General features: G+C 33.8%; 4 protein-coding genes across 10 annotated transcripts; 2 read left to right on the top strand and 2 right to left on the bottom strand.

The window, feature by feature from the left end:
• On the bottom strand, positions 1-4,514 carry LOC105431728 (FGGY carbohydrate kinase domain-containing protein). 3 transcript variants are annotated; one of them, XM_089075217.1, is made up of 12 exons: positions 4,272-4,514; positions 3,469-3,728; positions 3,292-3,403; positions 2,930-3,167; positions 2,714-2,841; positions 2,266-2,448; positions 1,981-2,188; positions 1,765-1,915; positions 1,616-1,690; positions 1,050-1,324; positions 752-814; positions 1-362 (listed from the first exon to the last, which is right to left on the bottom strand). In XM_089075217.1, exons 2-12 carry the CDS (start codon positions 3,643-3,645, stop codon positions 311-313), a joined length of 1,662 nt encoding a protein of 553 aa, XP_088931343.1. In that variant the 5' UTR covers positions 3,646-3,728; positions 4,272-4,514; the 3' UTR covers positions 1-310. The 3 variants fall into 3 exon arrangements, with proteins under 3 accessions (XP_088931343.1, XP_088931344.1, XP_088931346.1); XM_089075218.1 differs by having other exon boundaries at positions 4,139-4,278; XM_089075220.1 differs by having other exon boundaries at positions 1-814; positions 4,272-4,512.
• A 28-nt stretch (positions 4,515-4,542) lies between these two features.
• Pop5 (POP5 ribonuclease P/MRP subunit) lies at positions 4,543-15,797 on the top strand. 2 transcript variants are annotated; one of them, XR_016138847.1, is made up of 6 exons: positions 4,543-4,736; positions 5,597-5,745; positions 5,885-6,054; positions 6,137-6,249; positions 7,185-7,716; positions 13,168-15,797. XR_016138847.1 is itself a non-coding variant. In XM_089075231.1 (4 exons), exons 1-4 carry the CDS (start codon positions 4,717-4,719, stop codon positions 6,251-6,253), a joined length of 456 nt encoding a protein of 151 aa, XP_088931357.1. In that variant the 5' UTR covers positions 4,557-4,716; the 3' UTR covers positions 6,254-6,436. The 2 variants fall into 2 exon arrangements, 1 of the variants encoding a protein (XP_088931357.1); XM_089075231.1 differs by lacking the exons at positions 7,185-7,716; positions 13,168-15,797 and having other exon boundaries at positions 4,557-4,736; positions 6,137-6,436.
• Positions 7,573-22,823, top strand: corn (microtubule-binding protein cornetto). Of its 4 annotated transcripts, none has more exons than XM_089075201.1 (12): positions 7,573-7,716; positions 16,897-17,223; positions 17,372-18,803; positions 18,947-19,062; positions 19,183-19,323; positions 19,401-19,498; positions 19,586-19,769; positions 19,878-20,100; positions 20,850-21,103; positions 21,170-21,381; positions 21,467-21,623; positions 21,749-22,823. In XM_089075201.1, exons 2-12 carry the CDS (start codon positions 16,918-16,920, stop codon positions 21,854-21,856), a joined length of 3,231 nt encoding a protein of 1,076 aa, XP_088931327.1. In that variant the 5' UTR covers positions 7,573-7,716; positions 16,897-16,917; the 3' UTR covers positions 21,857-22,823. The 4 variants fall into 4 exon arrangements, with proteins under 4 accessions (XP_088931327.1, XP_088931329.1, XP_025075272.2 ...); XM_025219487.2 differs by lacking the exon at positions 7,573-7,716 and adding an exon at positions 8,233-8,291; XM_089075202.1 differs by lacking the exon at positions 7,573-7,716 and adding an exon at positions 13,292-13,433.
• Positions 12,178-13,589, bottom strand: LOC105431726 (poor Imd response upon knock-in). Its single transcript, XM_025219488.2, has one exon. The coding sequence runs from the start codon at positions 13,587-13,589 to the stop codon at positions 12,834-12,836; it is 756 nt and encodes a 251-aa protein (XP_025075273.2). The 3' UTR covers positions 12,178-12,833.
• Positions 22,824-23,360: the final 537 nt, after the last annotated feature.

Below are 23,360 nucleotides of genomic sequence, written 5' to 3'. Positions count from 1 at the left end.
TTCTTGTATTTCTATTTAGAGAAATTTATTAATAAAATATAATTTGTAGATAAAAATACATCTATGCATAGGATATAAAGTACAATGCAAATAAGGACCTGTGACAATGCTTACAAACAGTCCTCTGCATACAAATTCCCATATATTTGTTTACATTTACATTAAAAAAACAGAGATCCAAAATTAAGAGAATATAAAAATATAATAATAAGGAAACTGTCTTTTCCAGATCACAAGATGAATTAGATTGACTGCAAGGAACATCCGTTGTCACAAAATATTGTTTGCTATATTAAATCAGTATTACTCACTATTTCAAATTCTTGATGATTTCATGAAGACATGACGACATAAACCTAAAACTACGAATTATTATTATCATTAACATCATGTTAATGTCACGGTAAGATTAACAATTATTTTCATGCTTGTACTGGAAATAATATTTTAGCTTTTGCAATATCAATATTTTCAAGATATTGTTTCATTGCAAAAAACTTAAATTCCTTAATTTCTATAAATCTATTTTTAAGATTCATAGCATTCTAATCAAAACTCCAGAGATTCTTTTAGAATAGTAGTAAGTGTTTGCAGATCATTTATCTTCATTCAAATTAGGCTAAAGGGTGGGTGTGTGTGTGTGTGTGTGTGTGTGTGTGTGTGTGTGTGTGTGTGTGTGTGTGTGTGTGTGTGTGTGTGTGTGTGTGTGTGTGTGTGTAAAAGAATAGACTATAATTCTTCGCTCATTAACCTTCTGTAATCTTGTTGGTCTTGAACCATTTTCTTGAATACGCGATACTTTCGAAGATGATATCTGAAATAAATAAAAATATATGAAAAAAAAAAATATATATATATATATACATATATATGAATATATATTTATAAAATGTTTATAAAAATTTCATTACATGATAAATCTGAATAATATAGAAATATGTCTTCTTTAATAATTTTCGACTTTTATTTCATGAGAATGTTAAGTAGAAATGTAACACTTTCTAGATATATTCTTATATATCATTTATATTCATTAATCTTATATTTACTTGTAACAGTCACTTGTTGGTTTCACTATATTCGCCGATCCCGCCATTCTCTGGACAGTCTCCTGCATAGAATATTTCTTCGTGGCACATGCTCCAAGGATTGCTGCACCTACCAGAACCGATTCTCGTTCCACAGGACAAAGTACCGGTAATGCTAACACATCGGCTTGTATTTGAATAAACAGCGGATTCTGACTGAGTCCACCACAAACTAATATACTCTCTATGTTATGACCAGCAACCGATAAAACTTCAATTATATGTTTTGTACCATACTGAAAATTAATACAAAAGTATGTCTATGTCTATTGGAAAAAAATTAGTTAAATTATATATGTTATGCATTAATCAATATTTTTACTCAAAGACTAAAATTTTATTACAAATAAAATGATTTTAGTAATAAAAAAGATTGTTTTAATAACTTTCCAAATATATTAATTTTTTAATAAGATATTTGTATATTTTCGTATAGACTAAATAAAATAATGATGACTACGGTTTAAATAAAAACTTTTGTATTAATATCTTTAATGAATTAAAGCTGTTTTTAATTTGTAACGTACCGTTAGTGCTTGAACCGTTGCTAAATATAACAGCGCTAAATTTTCTTGGTCTACGGATAAGGATAATCCGGATATCTAAAATATAGTTAGAAATAATAAACTAAAATTACATTTATTTTCAAAATTTAATGAAACATGTATTTTAATACCATTCCTTTCAGTGTTGGATCAGCAAGAGGCGAACGATTACCATGGAAATCTGGCCAAACATGTATATCTTTCGTCAAATACGATACGTTCCGTAGATTTTTCTGTTCAGCCATAACATGCAGCAATTCGGACAAGTATTGTTGAATGTGTCTAAAATGAATGATTTTATTTATTTTCGTAACCATTTGTTAATAGTTTTGTCTCAATAAACTCACTTATTGCCACCTAAAGTCTTCAGAATTCCCGGCGTGGCGGGATGCGTATCGATGATATGATCGAGCAGTTTTCCGGTGGCACTCTGACCTCCTTCGTTAAGCCAGAAACCGGGTATCATCACGCTGTAATACGGTCCCCAAACACCATTTACAAATATCTTATTCTCATTCACTATCATGTGACAAGTTGAAGTGCCGCAAATTAAAGCTAAAAATGACAAGGCAATTTATCTTTTTCTCTTCTTTTTTGGTAAAAATGTATATCATTGACAGTATTTTGCATACCCAATCGATTAGAGAAATTCGGGGATACATCCGACGCGTAACATCCGATCATACCGAGGCCACCGACATGTGCATCAATCAGCGACGTTCCAACTGGTGTACCTTTCAATAATCCCAATTCTGCTGCAGCTTTCATTGACAATCCTGACTCAATTGCATCACCAGGTACTCTTACATCATTACCTTGACAATAATATTAATCTTTATTAAAATAAAATAAAAATTGAGCCATAAAAAGCTCTTATATGTGCATTAGAATAATATTACAATTCACATTAAAATTAGTTAAATAATTCACAATTTGAATCATTTTTGTATATATATATATATATATATATATATATATATATATATATATATATATATTATTAGAGTTAAAATATATTAGTAACGAAGATTAGATAAAATATTTCCTTGTATGAATTTTCTGATTTTTAATATAATGTACCTATTTTTCTCCAATTGTCTTTTTTCAGATCCCGTAAATTGAGCTGTTCAAAGAAATCTTCATTCCATCCGTTCTTACCATTGGGATTGGCGCTATAATTCCACTTACACACTAACGAACACAACGATCTAAAATAAAAACAAATAACATTTAATTCTTTCCCTCTTTCTCTTGCTTGCTACTTATTCAAGAAATTTATATATCAAAGATTAATACCGTGATTCCGATTCGGTGGCTTTCCACGTTAGAAAATCTGGTAGATCAAATAGTAGTGCAGCAGAATTCCAAGAAGCGGGTAAATTCTTCTTAAGCCATAGCATTTTCGGCGTTTGCATCTCGAGAGAAATTTTGCCGCCCACATATTGTAGTATATCATGACCCATAGAGTTAATAAAATCAGCTTCTTCATGCGCTCTGTGATCCATCCACAATATGATATTTTGCTTCTCCTGTCCTGAACAATTAGAACATCAATCACAATTTTCTACATTACAGTAATATTATTACTATGATATTTCTACATAAATTTGATATAAAGTTGGAACAAAAAATCCATCAGAAAATCTCCTTTTTTATACCTGTAGGACTGACTGTTACTGGTGAACCTGTCTCGTCTACGGCCACTAATGAGCAAGTAGCATCGAATCCAATTCCTTTAACATCCTCTGCAGAAATTTCAGCAACAACTGACTGCAAACAGAACAAAGTTAGTATATATTTGAATTTGACACAACTCACAATTATGTTTGCTCTACCTTAACAACGTGGCACACGGCACTCCAAATGTTATCGGAAGACTGCTCATAAAAGTTTGGGGCTGGATGAAATATTTCCAGTGGACAAGTAGCCACGTTTTTTATCTTCCCGTTTGAGGTAACTAGAGCTGCTCGGGCGCTTCCTGTTCCCACATCAACACCCACGAAGAAATCCATGTCCGTTGCAGTTGTGGACAGTTATCCACAATCTTGCATTGAACAAAGTTGACTAAATGTTCCGATTTGAGCATAGGCATGAACTGTAAGGAAAAAGTGACACAGCTATCAGCCAACCATATACCAAGCTGTTAATCATTGATACATATTCTAAGATGACATGACCCTGAGATAACATTAATTGCAAAGGAGATATGGAATATGAGAATAAAGACTTTAAACAGTGTAGCGTTATCAGCTAATACGTCTTTAATCCAGCGGTGCACACATATAAGTGGCACATCAGTGAACATAAATTGAACATGATTTATCAACAGCTTCTCATGAATTGTTAATAGTTGCAAATAGTTTTAGAAGCATTTACCAAAATATAATATACAATATACAATATACAATATACAAAATATAATATATAATATAAGTATAATATATATGTATGCTCAAATAATGTAATACATTAGAGGCAAGAGCAAAATGACAGAAACAAGATTACCTCATGCAGCACTATTGCATAAAGCAAAAACTATTGGACATATAAGTCTCTACATAAATTATCTCCCGACCTTACAAAGTCACACGTGCATGCCACGCTTGTACTATCGCCACACTCGTTCTGTTATGCTTACATAAGCAAATGAAAAGAGCTTCTTCCTTGATCAAAATCATCGTAGTCGGCAACGTGACATTGCGATGTCGATCAATCGTGTTCTACGGCGGGCAGGCACAAGGAATCGATGCGTGACGGGCACGGCAAGAAGCACGGTGCACCGCAGTCGTCGTACCAAAACAAAAACTGTCCCATATTTTTATCGTATGAGTATCTCGACTCGCGCGAGCACGTGCACCGTACCAAGCCGTGCGCTTGATACGGACGCGACCTAGCCATACCTGACCTCAACACACGTGTAGCTCTGAATCGCGCGTCTCCTTCATATGCATTTTTTTTTGTTTATTACTGCGGAACAAGCATTGCGCATTGTGTGTCATTTTCACGCAGAATCGTCAAGTGAATGTAAACTACGCGGAATTATACATGCCTAGTGGCTAGTGGCGGATAGGATAACCTGAAACATGGTCCGCTTCAAAAACAGGTGATTTACAATGAGACTGTCAGTCTTTCATGAATAAAATTTTTGGCCCGTTTTCGCTGTGGTTGCACTTCAAGTTCGCTTTCTCATTTTTGTCAAACTTTAAACATAAAGTACTGTCCAGTTGTAAGTCATTTAAGATTGTTGATTATAATTGTTTTATGTATTTAAAAAAAAATAGAGAGAGAAATATACATCTTGCATCATAATGATACTTTGAACTTTTAGCTGTTATATTTTATTGAAAAAAATGACTTTTAATTGTAAGCAAATAATTATTTGAATTTTAATAAAACTCTTGATGATCCAGTAATAAGTCGCTCATAACCTTCTTGTCTCAACATTACATATAAATGTAATATAAAATAATATATCTTTTTTGTAAAAAATATAAATTTATCCGCTTATCAAATGTATACTCTTTTACTGTTGACATTTATAAAAGTTAAATAATGAATATTGTGATTAACAATTCTTTTAGATTTTCTTGTGATATTATTTGAATGAAAGATATAATACTTTAATAAATGGCATAATAGTGTAAAATTATACTGTTTCTTCTTAAATATATTTAATAATTAATTGTTTAATAAAATAAATGGCAAAACAAAAATAACTTACAACTGAATGGGTTACTTTATATTTATTTCATTTTAATTACAAGTGTATACTAGTTCAGTTTAAAAAACTTTTTGTTTATATATATATATATATGTATATATATATATGTATATTATATATATATATATGTATATATATATATATATATGTGTGTGTGTGTGTATGTGTGTGTGTGTGTGTGTGTGTGTGTGTGTGTGTGTGTGTGTATGTGTGTATGTATAATTCTTTTCACATTTATTTAGATATATTGTTTTTACAATAACACCACATGATAATCAAGATGACAAGCAGGCAACATGGAAAAATACACATGTATGTAATGCGATTAAACAGAAGGTACAACAACTATATGGCGATGTAGGGGTTGCAGCAATAAATGATGGCTTTGATGGTAATTTAATATTCAATAAAATACAACAGTTTGTTAAATAATATAAATATATATGAAAATGTGATTAACATGGATTTGAATTATTATTCATTCTTATATCTTTAGTAATCTAAACACAAGTTTGGTTTTTGTCTTACAGCAAAGTATTGCAATGCACAAACAAAAATAGCAATAATGAGGACAAGACATGGGCCTCATAAATTTGTATTGCATGCTATTCCATTGATAAATGATGTAGGCTTTCGACGGGTCAAAACGAAAATTCTATATGTAGGAGCCACTCTCAAGCACTGCTTTCTCTTTATCAGGGTAAGAATTCGATGCATCTTAGTTTATTTTATCTTATCCTTAAATAAAAGAAAAAACATATATTATCTTTTCTTGTTTTCAGAAACATCAAGAAAGAAAATTGGAACAGTTGTGGTCAAAATTACAGACAGAATCTGAGAGGAAAAAGATGGAAAATCTTCTAATGACTCTAACACCTGCTATGAAGGACTTCAAGTAAAAATTATCTTTATAGATCTTAATTTCTGTAAATAAATAGAGTTTAGTAACTTATGAACTTATCAATATTTCGTTCAACTATAATGTTGATATAGAAACGTCAACTTTTTGATTATTATTTCTATATTGTTTACATCAGTAGTGCAACAAGCAACGTTAATAAATTTATTCTTTTTTTTATTAACTTTGACCAAACTTTGATTCACTTACATCTAGATATGTAGATATTTAGGATGTAAATTAACTTTAATCTTAGTTTAATTTACTTTTTTTATTTTTTTTTTAATTCTAAAAATAAGAAAAAGATAAAAAGTTAATAAACATTGATTAATTCATCAACTCTATAACTCATAATTTTGGAGTTGTATATATATTTTCATTTTTAAATTTTATTTATCTTTATTTTTATTTCATTTTCCTCATAATGTAATATAACATTTTACTTACATTGTTATATATTTCTTTAGTAACTAAATAATCTAATTATAATAAAATGATAATAAAATATTATAAAAATTGTAAATTAATTGCCAATTCATACTCCAAAGTCAATGTCTGCTAGTTGCATTATGTAATTTTTTTTCATTCAAAAAAAGTTTGAATTATAGATAAATAATATCTGTTCTATTTTGTTAAAATAAAAAAATTATTAATTTCACAAGTTGATTAAAATAATTCTGTTTTCTTCTTTCTTTTCAAATTTGGCTTGGATTTTTCTAAGCATGTTTCGGGCGTAATAAAAGGAACAAGAAACCAAGAAATTAAAAATTAAATTTCGATATAGAGGAAAACCATGTTTTAATAACAATCAAGAAATATCAAGGAATTCTTTTATTGATCAAAAATAATTTTTGTTTCTAATTCTTAATATTTAATTTCTTATTTCTGCTTATCGTGTATCTCAGTATCTTTCGATATTGCGTTATCTGCAGAAGATATCTATGGCGATTGAGCCATAAGGACCATCGTCAGGTCTCGCCAGCTGTCGCTGTACGTTGCTGGGAAGCCTCCCTGTTCGTCCATGATCGCCACATTCGCCAGGGTATTCCGCCGTTATCCTGCTTCCGCGGTCTGTCCGTGCGCTCACGCTCATTCGAATCAGTTCGTAACCGTCTTGGACCGCTCGCGAGTGGCGAAGTTGAACGGGGTCGTCTCAAGTTACTCCGCGATCCGTCGCAAATCTCAAGGACTCATATCTGCGTTTTCTGATCGACGAAGAACCGAGTGAGATCGTGCGCTACGACAGAGAAACCTAAGATAAACATTGCGGTTGCGTTTCGTACCCCGCGACTATTACGTTCTCAACGAACTCCAGTCGGACGGCAGGATAGCGAGAGAGAGAGAGAGAGAGAGAGAGAAAGAGACAAACCCTGGTATCGACCGCGTCTTCCGGAACAACCGCCGACTCCGTCCGCGGTTCCATCCGGGAAAACCATCGCTCCGGCTTACACCGGCGAGCCCTAGGTAAGCGATCCGGCTCTCCTACCCCTATCGATCACACTTGTTTAGACTCGCTCCTGCCCTCGGCGATTGGATCCACCCCTTTGTCGAGGGTTATGACCCCAGCAGTGATCGCTACCACCAGGTAGGATCTCGTTTCTCGTTGAACGGCGATAACGACAATGAGAAAAGTCGTCATGAAATTGAGATATCGCCTGGGAAATTGTGATATCTATACCGAACCTCAAACCTTGGAAAAACATGAAGGATATACGCCGCAATTTTGATATTTTTTTTCTCTCGACTGTGGACATTAAATGTGACATAAAAAAATATCTGTATCTCATGTCCATTTCTACGGATGTAGATTAACTTTAATCTCGGTGTAACTTACTTTTTATCTGTTTTTTTTTTTTTTTTCAAGGATTAGAAAAATACAAAGTAAATTAAACCAAGATTAAAATTAATGGTCGTGAAACAACGACGCTTGATATTCAACTGTGTGTTACATGCTGCTTGGAGTACCGAGGACTCTTATTTTTAGATATGAAAGAAAGGGAAGAGAAAATAATTGCTTTCCACTCCATACGTACAGCCTTGTACGTACCACTTTCTTGTATTTTTTAATGTACAATGCACAGAGTTGAGCTTTATTTGATTTTCTAGAAATAAGACTTAATTAAAAGTTACCAAAAATACAAAATAAATAACAGGAGTCCCGAAGATTTAACATCCAGGATTAATGAAATGAGTTAAGTGCTGCTTTATTTTCCTCTTTCGACACAGGATAAATATTCAGAGAAAGGTAATTGTTAAAGTAGTTCTGATATCTGTCTCATAAATCTCAGGAAAGGAATTTTTTTAAATCACAGGATTAATCTTAATTTTCTTTGTCTTTTATTCCCAGCGCGTGGCCGAGCAGATATTTGTTTATAGATACGTTTCCTATACTTTTTCTTCCTCTGGGAAATGGAGGATTTTTCTTCCAAAAGAGAGCGAACTCTGAGCGCAGAAAATATAGTTAAGACGGACGTGTTTACAGTTACGTCACGCCATCATACTTTGTTTACAACAGAATAAAACGAATCATTAATTTGTGCAGCATTCAGTCGTAGACGCATTCGAAAACACGCATTATCTTGCCTAGCAAACTTAACGAGATAATTTAAGGATATATCGGTATCGTACCACAATAATAATAGCTAAAGTTATTGAAATTGAAAAAGAACAATTTCTTATATTTACACTGTTTGAAATATCAAATAAATAGATCTAATTATGAAAAAATAAAGATAACAATTTTTAATATTTTGACAAAAAAAGATATTTAACATTTTTATTAAACATTTAATTAAAAATTAACAAGAAGAATTTTGAGTATAGACTTGAAAAGAAATAGACTTGAAAATAAATCAGAAATATGGAAATAATTATATATATGAAATTGATAATTTTAAAACAAACATATATCTTAATGTTATTTAATTTCTGTGTTACAATATGCTAGTTTTTTATAATCACAAATTTACAAATTAGATAATTTTCAAATCATTTAGAAAATTGCGCTCAGTTTTTACGTACTTATTAAGGAGAAATGGTATATCAATCTATGGTGTTTTTATATTTTTGCCAATATTTGATGTATAACACATGGAATCTTAAATACTGTCGAATCACATATGAATTCATAAATATGGCGAACTCCAATCGAGTCAATCGATCCATTATCTTTTGCAACATAAGAATAATTCTTAAAATAAGGAAAGACGTATTTTCCGCCAATAATCGTTTTCCTTTCTTTGAAATTTTTTTAATTGACAATCTCGAGCAATGCATCGTCCATATATCGTTTCATAACTTTTCGCTTCTGATTTATATAAAAATTTCAGGAGTGAAAGCGGATCGAGTCTGCCAATCCGATTTACGAGATGCATTTTGAAACGCAACGTCGTTTAATATGGATTTTATAAATTACGACCTCAACTCGTTCCTACTTCCGTGCGGCTTCCAATTATTTACACAGTTTATCCCAATTGACGAGTGGTCGACTTCGATAGAGCTGCTACATGTCGATGAACACAGAAGAAAATACTGAAAGTTCGCCCAGCCCGCAGTTTTCAATCCACCCCTCTCTTTCAGCGTTACGGGGAATTAATCGTTGAACAATAGCTCTTGATCTCGTTATCTTCCAAATGCATTACTCTTGCTAGAAGGTAATTTAGCTAGAAAGCCACCAACTTATTTATCACCTTGACGTAGAATCGCTCACAAAAGCAATCACGAGTCATCAATGGGTAAAGAGGCCTGCAATCATGAATTTTGTCTCAACGAGTCTCCATCAAGTCTCCCTCGTATTATAGCAGAAGAACATCCCGACATACGTAGGATGAAATTATATCTTACTTTCGCGACCGTGCGAAGGAAACTCGACGGTTTCGCGAAGTAATCCGTGGCAAGTAAACCACGCGGAGGAAAGCGCGGGTGAGACCGATGTTTGATAGCTGTTACAGCGATACAATATCGCGGGCTTCCGCTCGCCTATTAATTTGCTAATTAGCGCGGGTCCATACGTGGCGACGAAGATTTCTTATTTAGATAATTAACTTGATCAATTAACAAGTGGCCTTAAACTTTCACGTGCTCTTGCTGCTGGCGCGGCCGCACACAACACGTACATGACAATTTAATGTAACTGTAACGTTTAGTGTGTTTATGTCTTTTCCTTGTTTTAACGATTAAAGTGCAAAGTGAGCGTTAGTATAGTTTGCTAGAAATATTGAAACTGAGATTCGAGATTTTCTCTTGTTCTTTTTTGATGAAGAATGTTCTTTCGTGATGAAGAATAACTTTCTTCGTTTAATATTGTATATGTGACAATTTATGCATTTAGATTTACTATTATAAAGGAATCAAAGCGAGATGATTTTAATTGAAAGAAAGATTCCGTTTATTAAAATCTATTTTAATTGCAATAGGAACGGATTTATAATACAGAGATTTGACGTATCAATGTTCGAAGAAGCGAGTCGAGTATACAACGAATGAAAGTGCGCTGGATAAGATCCACTCGCATTAGGCGAGTCTCGTGGAATGATCTTAGCGAACACAGACGATAAATATATCCACATGGTATGGACCTCGACGAAGAGAAAGAGGGAGCAAGGGATAATCCGAATCGAGTCCCCTGAAAAAGCATGTTTCTCACTTCTCTTTGCTTTCACGAGCAATGTTTGACATGCTACGCGAACAACAGCAACATTACGCTCCAACTGTTGAGATTATCGCCTCACGTTTTCTGTATTCTTCGATGGCTGTATGTCGGTTTCTTCAATTATGGTGAAAAATATAGTTTCTCGTATATAGACAAGATGTATAAGATTGAGAAATATCTATATTTAAAAGCATATTAATTTATTTGGTAAGAAACAATATTTTATTCGGAGAAATCTGCGAAAGTCCGATATCATGGATGAACTCTAAAGATAGAACAATTATTGACATTGTAAATCTCAGGGAAAAGTTCTCATAAATTGCAAAACTAATCTCTTCCCGTGCCGCAATATTCAGGGAATGCTAAGGATTACTGTCGTTCATAAATAGAATTATCTTCCTCGCGGCAGTCGCCCCATGTGTGACCGCCGTCCATTTACTGAAATATCTCTTGTATCCAGCGTATTCCGCCGCAGTTGCTGCAGTTTACACTGACGATACCAAACAAAGTAGTGCACTCTTAATTTCCAGATACAGATTTCATACAAGAAGAAGGATTATATTCGGAACTTATCTCCACGAAAAATTAATTTTTAAATATTTTTCTTTAGATTTGTTTAATTTAAAACTATATTTGAATTAACTAATTTAAATGTAATTCAGCTTTTGTTGTATTTCCAGGGATAAATGATATGATTGAGAAGAAGGATTTTTGTTCAAATTTAATCGATCATTACGATGATAAAATTACGCTTCTGTATCTTCGGATAACAACTTTCCAGTTATGGGCTTCACATGGTTGCCAGGAATAGTTTATGACCGATATCCTACCTATTGATCACACTGTGCTCTTAGGAAACGCCGGTGTTGGCTTTATTCGTGTCTAAATATAAGTCAACTCTACGTTTAGTCTTTCATTGCTATTTCCTGCATTTATTTCGTAAAACACCAAGACGCATCAATACAGTAAGTGAGTTTTATTTCATTTCTTATTTGCTGTTTAGATCGTATCTTCGAGATCGTTTCGGTCTGATACGCTGACAGTACAAGGTAGATGGCCTTAACTCAGCACATAAATGACTTCATGATGATAATTATTATTATTTAATTGATTATATATTGGAACAATTGTATAACAATAATTTTTATAATAGTTATTAAGTAGGAATTATTGGAAGGTTAATTGAAAATATTGGATTTTATAGAAAACCAGGATTTATGGGATAATAATAAAGGTTTAACAGTTCGACATATATTTGATAATAATTTAACAAATTATATAAATAATAATTTTTTAATATTGAAACACATGGTTAACAGAAAAAACGAAAAAAATATTTACGCAATAATTGAATATGTATAATACATTAACAGTTAGTTAGTGCTAAATATAGTCGTTTAAAAATCTTATCTTTCGTATTTACGTAGAAGTAGTTTTCATACTAATGACAATTTGATGTTTATAACTCTAAAGAGACACTACATGTACATGTAACAACATGAAAAATAATTTTTTTAAATAATTTACAAAATGATAAAATATGTTTTTGTACAGTAATGACGAAAACTTTGTCGTGTTACATATTTCTAAAGCATTTCTACATTACATATTTCTAAAGTAATAAATAAAAAGTATTAAACAAAGAAAGGCAGGAGACATAGTACTCGTAGAATTGATAACAAAATCTAAGCAACCAGTAATTATGCTACTTTATGCTACTGAACTATCAATAAATTTCGAAATACAACCAGTCTCGATTTTGTTGTAGCGAGCTCTCTAAAATTTCTAGTTAAAATAACTGGTAATTTGCACGCTTGAAAGAGAAGAGCTTTCAATGATTACGTGTAACCAGCTCTTGATTACACTTGATCATTTATTTTTCTAGAAACATACATTTCTATATAACACCAACCAAATTCTTCTAGTTACATCATTCGACATTCGTGCCCGAACTTCTCGACACACTTTTCGTTACGGGGCCGTTTCGACCACGGAAATTAACGATCGACGAAGAATCGCCGAAGCGTTTCGTTACGCATTGACCGTCACTTTGGATCTTCGTGATGATCTTCGTAACGGTTGGATACCGCAAGGATTTCCGTGTTTCCTCGATGCGCTTCCCGTACTTCCTCTGGCACTCCTCCTTCACATCCTTCACATCGTTCACGATATTGTCCAGATCCTCTCGATTCAATATCCTATCGTCATCTTCCCATTCCGATATTTTATCAATAATTTCCTTACACGTACCTTTCTGTGCGTAGGTTTTCCTATTTCTTTGTTCCTTCGACAACTTCGAATCTGCCTCGGGACTCGAATCGAGGATGACCTTTCCACCGTCGCCCACAAACTTCACTTTTCCTTTAGAAGAGTCCGGTCCAAGAAGGACCCGTCCGCCATCGCCGGTGTACTCGATGTCGCCCACGTTTTGGTTCACACGCAGCCTGCAACCGTCACCGATTACGTGAACGCTGCCGGAGTTCTTGGACAGGGCGATCCAGCAGCCATCGCCTACGATCTCCAATACACGGTGATTCGAATGCATCCTGACGACGAGTCCGTCACCTCGCAATCGCTTGATATCATCATCATCCTTTTCGGAATAATGCTTGCAATGTCTCATGGAGTTGCTCTTGTTTTTCTGTTCTTTCTTCAAGTCCGATTGCTCGTTGCGGGAGATTGTCATTGGTACATACGGATTATCTCTTCGTCAACGAGGAAAATTCCGCTTGACAGTTATCTGTGTCGCGAGCAAGACAATTATCCAGTTATCCAATTTGTCGAATAATTTATATTATATCAGTAATGTATTTAATTACTAATCAGGTATTGCTTTACTTTACTCAAAGGTCTTCTTCCTCTTTTTGACGGAATTTCTTGCTTCTGTCGTTAGATATAAGATATATCCTGTTTTTAGAGTCGAGAATCCGGAAGAAAAAGCACATTCGTGCAGACACGAGAGAGAGACTTATTTACGTTACAACGAGCAGCGTGATACGTCTCCGATCCCTACGTTGTGGCTGCGTAATAATGAATGCGTGGAGTACAGCTCGCGTGGTGGTGGGCGCGCGTGACGACGGGTTCTTCACCGAGCACACACTCGGCCCCGATTATCGTCGCTTCTCAGGGGACTTCCCGCGAGACCTTCCGGAGCGGTGAACACTCGACGTTCATTGATACCAGAGTCGTAACTAGAAATTGCAGCGCCTGTGACGAATTGTTATCAATAGATCAGTCACATATTAATCAAATTTCATGAAGATATACTGAATATATTTTTTATATATATATTTTTATATATATTATATATATATATATATATATATATATATATTATGTATATAATGTATATTTTAATAATCTGTATATATAATTTGTTTAAATAATTTCTCTATATGCACAAGAAACTAAATATTTTTGTGAAAATATTTTTGTGAAATATTTTTGTGAAATATTGAATTTTATTCAGTTTCCTATTTAATTATACCTATTAAAAGTGAATGAGAAAATTGGCACGGAGAAAGTTATTAAATTAATTACTAACAGTCTATAAGTATGTATAGTTAATTATGTAATTCTCTCTTGAATTTAATGTATGTATGTATGTATGTATTTTAAACTAAATTTTAAATCAGAATTTTATTAAGATCGAGCACTGAATTAATTGATATAATTTTTTCTAATTGTTTTTTCTATCAATTTCCTAAAATTCTTATATTAATTAAAAAAACATTCCGCATAACTAAATGTATATACTGTTTGTCTCACATCGGAAAAATTATAAAACAATGCGAATGTTGCGATGTAACAAATTGAAAAAATAATCTTTGCAATTAAAAATCGTATTTGTCACAGGCTAGTTACGACTCTGTTTGCTGCATCTTTTCTTCTCTAATTCGGCACGCTATTCTTTGGCCGTCATTCATCACGGCCAAGCGAAGGACAAAACAGTTTGCTGACTAAAACCGTCTGAAAAGAGGTTTTACAACACCATTTCTTAATATAATCGTAACGTCATCTCGAATTTTTAAACTTTTTGAATATTGGAAATTAACTTTTAATTTCATTTAACTTTTTATTATTAAACTTTAAAGTTACTAATTTGCATAAAGTTTGTATTTCTTTAAAATGTGTTTTTAATTACATACCAAATGTCTATATTATATCTTTTAATGATAAAAACTATTAGATATAATACTATTAGTGTAATACTATTAGTATAAATATGAAAAAAATATGATAATTAAAGTATCTTATTAATATTACATTAATATCTCTTGGTGACATTTAGGAATAAATATCCCCGTTAAAATATAAAAGTAACTCGAGTGAAAGAGAGAGTTGATGCAAATATTTTCTGGATGCTGCGGATGTGTGTGTGTGTACTGCAGATTTCACCATGCAACCGAGGAGAAATGCCAAAATATGCATGCTTAAGATTAAAACAGAAAGTGTGCTTGGAGTGAATGTGGAATGCAATTTTCTTCAATAAGTGCTTTAACAATAATAGGCTTTGTAGCGATGAATTAAAAATTAATGTATATGAATTTTATCAGATTATCAAAACTTCAAAAGTGTACTTAAAGAATTAATTAACTACATCTAAGTCATAGCCTTTACTGTCTTAATCAATTTCTGAGATTATTACCTCGAGATATGTTGAAAACAAGATAATCTCTTCTCTTTTAATTCTTTAGCTCGAATCGCGCTTTTATCCCGAACAATCTTCTTTTTCTTACGTAAGCATAACTTTTTTTTGTTTTTTCTGTGTTTTAGAATTCTATAAATCCTAATTGTGCTTGTAATGGTTAATACATTTAGTATTAATATCAATACACACACACACACACACACACACACCACACACACACACACACACACACACACATATGTATCTTATCTTTCGCTCAATTACGTTCTTGACACGGGATTGCTTTCACTGTCACACGATTTCTCGTAAATCGCAATTCACATGTGAAATGCGCTACGTCATTCGATAATCAGGAAGGAGTAATTTAGTGACTCAATGTATAGTAATACGGCACAACATATGTGCGAACAATCTACGAGGTATCAGCTGCGCTTGCAGATATGTCCAAGGGGAATCACTTCGTACCTTCTGGTGTTATCGCGACTTTATATCTGCGTAATACATATTGTTCTAAACGTCGATCAAGATAAAAGATATAAACTGATAAGGAAGAAATTAAATAGTTTATTTTAACGTAATAAGTATCAATGACGGAAAATAATAAATGGATCATTTCAGCATTAGTTATTTAAGATGCAAATTATAATTTACATATTTATTACAAATGATTTATTACAATGATTTAATCATTATTTTTGCAAGTCTATGAAATAAGTCTATGAATATAGTTGTAAAGTGTAAGTAAAGTCTATAAAGAGAATTTTTCTTTCTTTTTGTTTAAAGTTAATTAATTAAATTGAATATATGTTATTTGATAAGAATTAAATGTTACTCAGTTTTTATTATCGTCTATTAGGTAGTAAATTTCTTGATTCGGTACAAATTGGAAAAACCATGTGTCTGGACCATTCGAAATGATTTCCTTTGCACGGAGGAGCGTATGTCATTCGACTAATTCAATATGATCGTGATTGGGAGGCCGTAACTTGATTCCGAAACGAAATAGCTTTATCGACTTGGCGCCGTGCAAGCTAATTGCTCTTGTCTGTATCTCTATCCTTGATTCACTATGCAAACCGTCCGTATTGGATGAATTTTTTAGTGGATTTCTTGGAAACCTTTCGTAACATGATTAATTCCACATTCGGCAATCAGCTGTCTGATTTCAGAAGTGAATCAGTATATTTGTGTTGCTGTAAAAAATGTTATTTCTCATTAGTTTCTATGAAGCTTGTAAAATAAATCTATCTAACGATATAATCCTAACTTTTAAAATATAATATAAATTAAAATTTATTGATTAATATCATATTTATACTCGTTTTTTTCTGCTATTTTTCAGTGACAAGATGATAAAAGCGAAATGACTGATCCACTCAACACCGTCATAATGGAGACTCCGTACCCCGAGTCCGAAAATTGTCTGAAGGTATCTTCGCCGATGCTGAATGTAGCTCGGCAGGACTCGGGCGTACCAGAGGATCTCGCTTCGCCTCTCAATGGGGAAGAGGATCCAGATCTCACTATGAACAGTGAATGCAACATCACTGTCATCCACATCACCGAATCGCAGAACAGCAAGGCAAACGAAAAGTCGCTGGCCGAGAATAAAGATAGCAAAGACGGCAGCGATAGCGGAGTCGAAGGTTGTGCGACGGAAGTTCCGAGAGTGAGTTATAGTGTGAAATTTTATCGATGAAAAAAATTTTTTCTTAAAATAATAATGAGTCAAATTTTATGCCGAATTGCTAAAAATGTCCATACATAATAGACGAATCTATAAATAATTACTTATTCAAATCATATTATTCTTGTAGGTACGTAGTAGGAACAGTGTCGACTACACGAGTAGTTGCGGCGGTCTAGATGAGGCCTCCTGTGATTCAAGTCTTGTTAGTTGTTGCTCGGTATATGAGGACGCATGTGGATCCACATTGCCAGACGACGTACGGCTGAGTGCCACCGGCGGTGAAGGCACGAGCGAGGGCGGTAGCGAAAGTTCATCTATCGCCGGCAGCGTGTCTGTACGAACGAGCCGTATGAATGTGAAGAGAAATACGACAACATCCAACACGACTAAAAAAAAGATCACGAGCGGTAGCGAATCGCAGAAGAGCGTTCGCGCAAAACCAGCGAGCGCGACCTCGGGCACAAGTTTAGGCACGGCGACTCCACGGTCCAAATCACGAACAGCGACTCCTAGAAATATAACAACCAAAACTCCAAGCGCTACTAGGGACCACCGACCACGATCGAGAGAAAAATTGAGCGCTCGAGAATCGAGCTCCTCGCTTGTCGCAGAGGTCACCAAGACGCCTGTTGGTAATCGTGCTACAGCGACATATGGTTGTCGATCCAACAACAGCACAGTATCCAATTTAATATCGACTCCCACATCTTCCACAAGGACGAGAACAAGACCGCTGCCAGACTCGCTGCCATCCGCACTGACCACGGAGATCAACAAGGATCTTGCGCAACGTGGCGGAAGAGTCATCAGGAGTGATTCGTCAAGATCGAGGACTACATCCAGCACGCGCGGAACACGCACACCGGCGTCCACGCCGTCCGAGGAAACGAGAGCAAAAATACCATCCTTGTCAACCCCTCGCGTTGCGTGTGCAAAAAGTGCGGCCTCGCGTGCTGATAATAAACTTGCTGGTCAAGATAACAAAGCACTTGATACATACGCAACGTTGCCGCGTAGAAACAGAAATAAGCTGACGATCTCGAAAGCCGGAGAGAAGACAGACAAGACAATTAGAAGTAGATCTGGAAGTCGAGATGTTAGTCTAAACAGAACTATTGAAAAGAAAAACATCATTGCGAAGGATTCGTCTTCCGTTCATAAAAGCTTGCCGCCGTATCCTAGACAAAGAACGGTTGAGAAAACTCGTATATATCACGAGATTAGCGCGCAGACTGGTTTAACAGGACAGGATATTGAAAACGTGATGTCCGGACAACCAAGCGCCATCACCGGACCTGAGGTCATCGAAAGATTGCACAAGGGTTGCCAAACGGAGGAGACGTGGGACGACATGCAGACTTTGCAGGATAACTTGAAACGCTTGAATGAGGAAAACAATAGTCGACGAGAAGAAAACGAGAAATTGAAGCTCGAGTTGGCCGAAGTGAATCGTCTACTAGAAGAAGAACGAGCCGATCATGCATTTGCACGTCAGGAACTCGATAGAAACGCGCAACGGGTACTAGCTATGCTAGGTACACCGCAATCGGAACACGCAGGTAACTTAACGAATAATATAATAGAGAAATAAATGATTATTTAATTCATAAATCAAACTTTATATTGCTTGCATATTCACGAGACATATCTTGTAAAAAGAAATTTGTAAAAAATAAAATAAAACGATAAAATTTGTTTTCAGAGGGTAGTGACAGTTTTCTCGAACTCGAATGTCATATACAATCATCGGGACAAGTCGTTGCTAATCAACAAGTCGAAATAGCTGATCTACAATCTCTCTGTCGTATGTTGAGCAGGGTAAGAGTATGGCTACAACAATCATGATTATAATATGAAAGTTATCTCTGTAACAGTTTTTTTTTATCGAGAAACATTACTTTTATAACATTTTTTTTTTTTTTTTTTTTTTTTTTGAAGGATTTAGACAAAAGTTTAGCCGCGCAGAAAGCCTTATTACAGCAACAACAAGAATTAGAAGCCGAATCAGCCGAGATGCAAGATTTTCTTCAAGAAGAAAAAGCCACCTTGGCGGATGCACTTAAAGATGCTGAATTGGAAGTACGTATGTTCTATAAATTCGCTCCTTAAAATACAATGTATGTACAATTTATTTCATATACATTTGTCTTTTGTAGCTTAAAAAGAAAGGGGAAATTTTAACTCAAAGAGAGATGGAATTAGAAAGACAAACGGAGGAGTGTAAGCATTTAGTACGAATTAGCGAACAAAGAAGGTATATATATCTCGTGAACTTTTTACAATATTTATATTAAAATTATAAACTGTTTTTTAATTATATTGATTTTCTACTTATTTTTAGACAAGAGAATTTATCAATGAATCTAAAATTGAACGCTGTTGAACGAAGAAGCAGAGAGCTTTTACTCACTCAGGGCGCTGCTATGTCCGGAGCGGCTGTAGCTCTTTCTGGACTTAGTACTAGATTAGAAGGATTAATAGATCAATTGATTGCTTCCTATAATATCTCAATAAAAGATCTTGAGGTAAATATAATAATGACTATTTCCTATTACTTGTCTTTCTAAATTTGATGATTACGAAATTTTTTATGGAGAAGTATTTAATATCTATCGTAATTCTTTCCTAAAAAGGATGTCATATATCATAATGAAGCATACAGTAGAAGTAACAGTAGCGTGGAGTCTAGTCCAGTTAGCTCTAAGCAAAGCTTGAAGGAACGTACCCCAAGTCCGAAAAGTGGATCCTTTGTTTCTGCAGTAATTAGTGCGATTCGGAACGCAGCGACGCATCCCTTCGCAGCGAGAAATATCGATAAAAAATCTAATTTAGATTCATCTAAACAGATTTACAAAGGTAAAACTAGAAAAACTAGATGGGAAAAACTAGATGAGGGCTAGATGGGAAAAACTATGGAGGCTAGTTGGGAAAAACTATGTGGGAGCTATATGGGAAAAACTATGTGGGGGCTAGATGGGAAAAACTAGATGGAGGTAATATGGGAAAAACTAGATGGAGCAATATGGGAAAAACTATGTAGGGGCAATGTGGGAAAAACTAGATGAGGACAATATGAGAAAAACTATATGGGGACTAGATAGGAAAAACTACATGGGGGCAATATGGAAAAAACTATGTGAGGGTTAGATGGGAAAAACTATGTGGGAGCTAGATGGGGGCTAGATGGGAAAAACTATGTGGGGGCTAGATGGGAAAAACTATATGGGGGCTAGATGGGAAAAACTATGTGGGGGCTAGATGGAAAAAACTATGTAGGGGCTATATGGGAAAAACTAGATGGGGGCTAGATGGGAAAAACTATATGGGGGCTAGATGGGCAAAACTAGATGGGGGTTAGATGGGAAAAACTATGTGAGGGCTAGATGGGAAAAACTATGTGAAGGCTAGATGGGAAAAACTATGTGGGGGCTAGATGGGAAAAACTAGATGGGAGTTAGATGGGAAAAACTAGATGGGAGCAATATGGAAAAAACTATGTGGGGGCTAGATGGGAAAATAGAAAAGAGAAATAAAATAGAATAATAAAATATTACGAAAAAAGTTTTACATTCAAATTTATTAAAAGTGTAATTTTTATTTTTTAGAGTTAAGCATGGAATCATCGTCTGATTTGCTTGACTTTGAAACTGAACCGTGTCTGATGATGGAAAGCGTTTTGGAGGATGTACCTTTGCCAGATACATACTCACATAATATGATATCAAGCAGCGATTCTCTTCGCAGAGCATTGAGTTTTCCCGAAACGACAAACGACGAGCATAGTATAAGGAAAACGAAATATGGCGATGAATGTACTAGTCTAACGAATCTTACTCAAGCAATCTTGCATCGTCGCAAAGCAAGTATCTAAAATAAAACTTATAATATAAAAAGGATAAGATATATAATAATATTTAATTGACAGGTGGAAGATGAGGGTGACGATGATTGCGATTCCGTGAGTGAATCCGACACTGGGACCAACGACGGTCCTGTTCCTTTGACGGATTACTGTCCATCTATAGATCTTGTCGATCAAGTAATCGAAGTGGATAATCTCGTCACTAAACTTCTGAAAGTGCTACGAATCATACAGCTCGACAATGATACGTGTATACAGGAATTAAAAGAAGAAAAGTAAGTTCACATTTATAACATTTTAACTAAATTTCACCGAATTAGATTAGATTTGGATTATTAATTGGAACGTCGTTATTTGCAGATCTAATTTAGAGATAAAACTAGAAGCCACTGTAACAGAATTGAACGAGCTTCGCAAGATTCTCGATAATCTTCATCAATCGCCGGAAGAAGTTCTAAACAATGTCCCAGATCGACGACGTAGCGTTGTGGAGAATTGCCGGATTTTGCTCAAAGAGGTAATAGCCGGCGATGTCGCCGATACATTTTTATAGTGTGCTTCTTCCACGCTACTGCCATATCTTTGATTTAAATTATTTATTTTTCTGAAAAAGATGTCAAAAATAGTATAATTCCTCTATAGGCGGGTAAGGAGGAATTAAAATTTGACGAGGTCGTACTTGCTATTAATAGCAGTCCCGGCAAGATAGACTGTGAAGATCTCAATGCGAACGAGGCGACTTCCGCTTAAAATATTTTATTAATTTTGTACATTTTTCCCTATATAGTTATTATAAATGATTTCAATTTCTAAGAATGTTTATGCCAATTTTTGAGAGTCTAAATTATATTAAATATTGATAAATCATTTTAATATTAATTATAAAGACGACATTTCTAATTTTGACATGAGTAAATTTTTAAAAATGCTTAGCGTATAAATTTGTATATTTTTTCTTTGAATGTATACTGCGTATTTTTGTGTGTTTTATAATGGCAGGCTAGATGTAATATTGTATATATATATATTATAATAGAATGTTGTACGTCGAGATTGCGAGGAATAATTGAATCAAATTTGAACGACTACGGGCTCGTCACTATTTTTAAAATAATTGTACATTTAAAAAAAAGGATTATTTCAAGAATAAATGATTAAAATTACAATCAACTATGGCTAACTACCATGTAGAAGAATATCAAAGAATATTTAATTTTGTTGATTTTGCATTATATTTTTTCATCAGCATTGGACAAAATATATCACGAATAATAAATAATGATTTTGAATATATATCTATAAATGTATTAGTGTATATGTTTTATATGCCTAAATTATAATTAAATATATATGTAACATATATTTTAATATGTTATGTGATAAGCTAATACACTTTCCATGAAAATATGTAACTGTAAATGTTACGTCGCGAATATATTGTGTCCAATATTGACTCCCACCGAGTGCAGTTGATCATAGAATCTTATTTTGAATGTGTAAGGTAACTCCTCATATGTTAAGTTATAAATAAAAGATATTTTTAAGAAGAATATTAGATACAATTCTTCATGTATCGAAATAAACAGGGTATCCTCTCTCTCTATACATATACATTTTTAAAATCAAATATTTAGTGGAGAATACAACGGAAGCAAGGTACTATCATACAAAATGAAAATATAGAATTGGGATACCTTAAATTGTGTCTTCGATCATACTTCTGCATTGTCATAAGCATTGTGTGACATCCAAGAATATAGATAGAAATATTTTATGATAAATTGTACAGATATAAAATGCTTAAAAAGCTTTTTAGTAGATGAAGATTAGAAAAATAATCTGTTTGATTATGTATGTATGTAATTTATTTCTTTTTTTTTTTTTTATCGAAAAAGTTAGTATTTAAGATTTGTCTATGATAAATCTTAAAGATTTCTTTTGTCCAGTGAAACCAAAACTGAGGTATTAATTGTAAATGTTTAGATGAGTTTCTTTCATCAGTGGAGCTTTGCTTTAGCTTTAAGTATATAGAAAATATTATGATGACACACTAAATACAAAAACACATATGTATTTTAATGTTTGATCAAATAAATTTTCATATCTCAAGATAATTAAATACATATATTTATGTATTCGTAATTATACATATATTTAAAGCAATATTATATCTAGTAAAGTGTACATGAAAAATTATATAGTTATCAATATAAAAGTCTTTGTAATCATAACTAACATTCACGATTGATTAATA

The sequence above is a fragment of the Pogonomyrmex barbatus genome, unplaced genomic scaffold, assembly GCF_055798465.1.
Source record: "Pogonomyrmex barbatus isolate J1 unplaced genomic scaffold, ASM5579846v1 scaffold18, whole genome shotgun sequence".
Lineage (NCBI taxonomy): Eukaryota > Metazoa > Arthropoda > Insecta > Hymenoptera > Formicidae > Pogonomyrmex > Pogonomyrmex barbatus.
Note: the sequence above shows the minus strand (reverse complement) of the source record. Positions and strands in the feature narration are given on the sequence as shown.

What these genes read in the sequence shown, in the direction of transcription:
- LOC105431728 (XM_089075217.1), bottom strand. Translation starts at nt 3,645, where the DNA reads ATGGATTTCTTCGTGGGTGTTGATGTGGGAACAGGAAGCGCCCGAGCA. An exon ending in CCGTGTGCCACGTTGTTAAG is followed by an intron (nt 3,404 to 3,468) that starts GTAGAGCAAACA and finishes TTCTGTTTGCAG; the next exon opens with TCAGTTGTTGCTGAAATTTC. An exon ending in CAACGGTTCAAGCACTAACG is followed by an intron (nt 1,325 to 1,615) that starts GTACGTTACAAA and finishes ATTAATTTTCAG; the next exon opens with TATGGTACAAAACATATAAT.
- Pop5 (XM_089075231.1), top strand. Translation starts at nt 4,717, where the DNA reads ATGGTCCGCTTCAAAAACAG. An exon ending in ATGGTCCGCTTCAAAAACAG is followed by an intron (nt 4,737 to 5,596) that starts GTGATTTACAAT and finishes ACATTTATTTAG; the next exon opens with ATATATTGTTTTTACAATAA. An exon ending in ACTGCTTTCTCTTTATCAGG is followed by an intron (nt 6,055 to 6,136) that starts GTAAGAATTCGA and finishes TCTTGTTTTCAG; the next exon opens with AAACATCAAGAAAGAAAATT.
- LOC105431726 (XM_025219488.2), bottom strand. Translation starts at nt 13,589, where the DNA reads ATGACAATCTCCCGCAACGAGCAATCGGACTTGAAGAAAGAACAGAAA.
- corn (XM_089075201.1), top strand. Translation starts at nt 16,918, where the DNA reads ATGACTGATCCACTCAACACCGTCATAATGGAGACTCCGTACCCCGAG. An exon ending in TCTGTCGTATGTTGAGCAGG is followed by an intron (nt 19,063 to 19,182) that starts GTAAGAGTATGG and finishes TTTTTTTTGAAG; the next exon opens with GATTTAGACAAAAGTTTAGC. An exon ending in GCCGGATTTTGCTCAAAGAG is followed by an intron (nt 21,624 to 21,748) that starts GTAATAGCCGGC and finishes ATTCCTCTATAG; the next exon opens with GCGGGTAAGGAGGAATTAAA.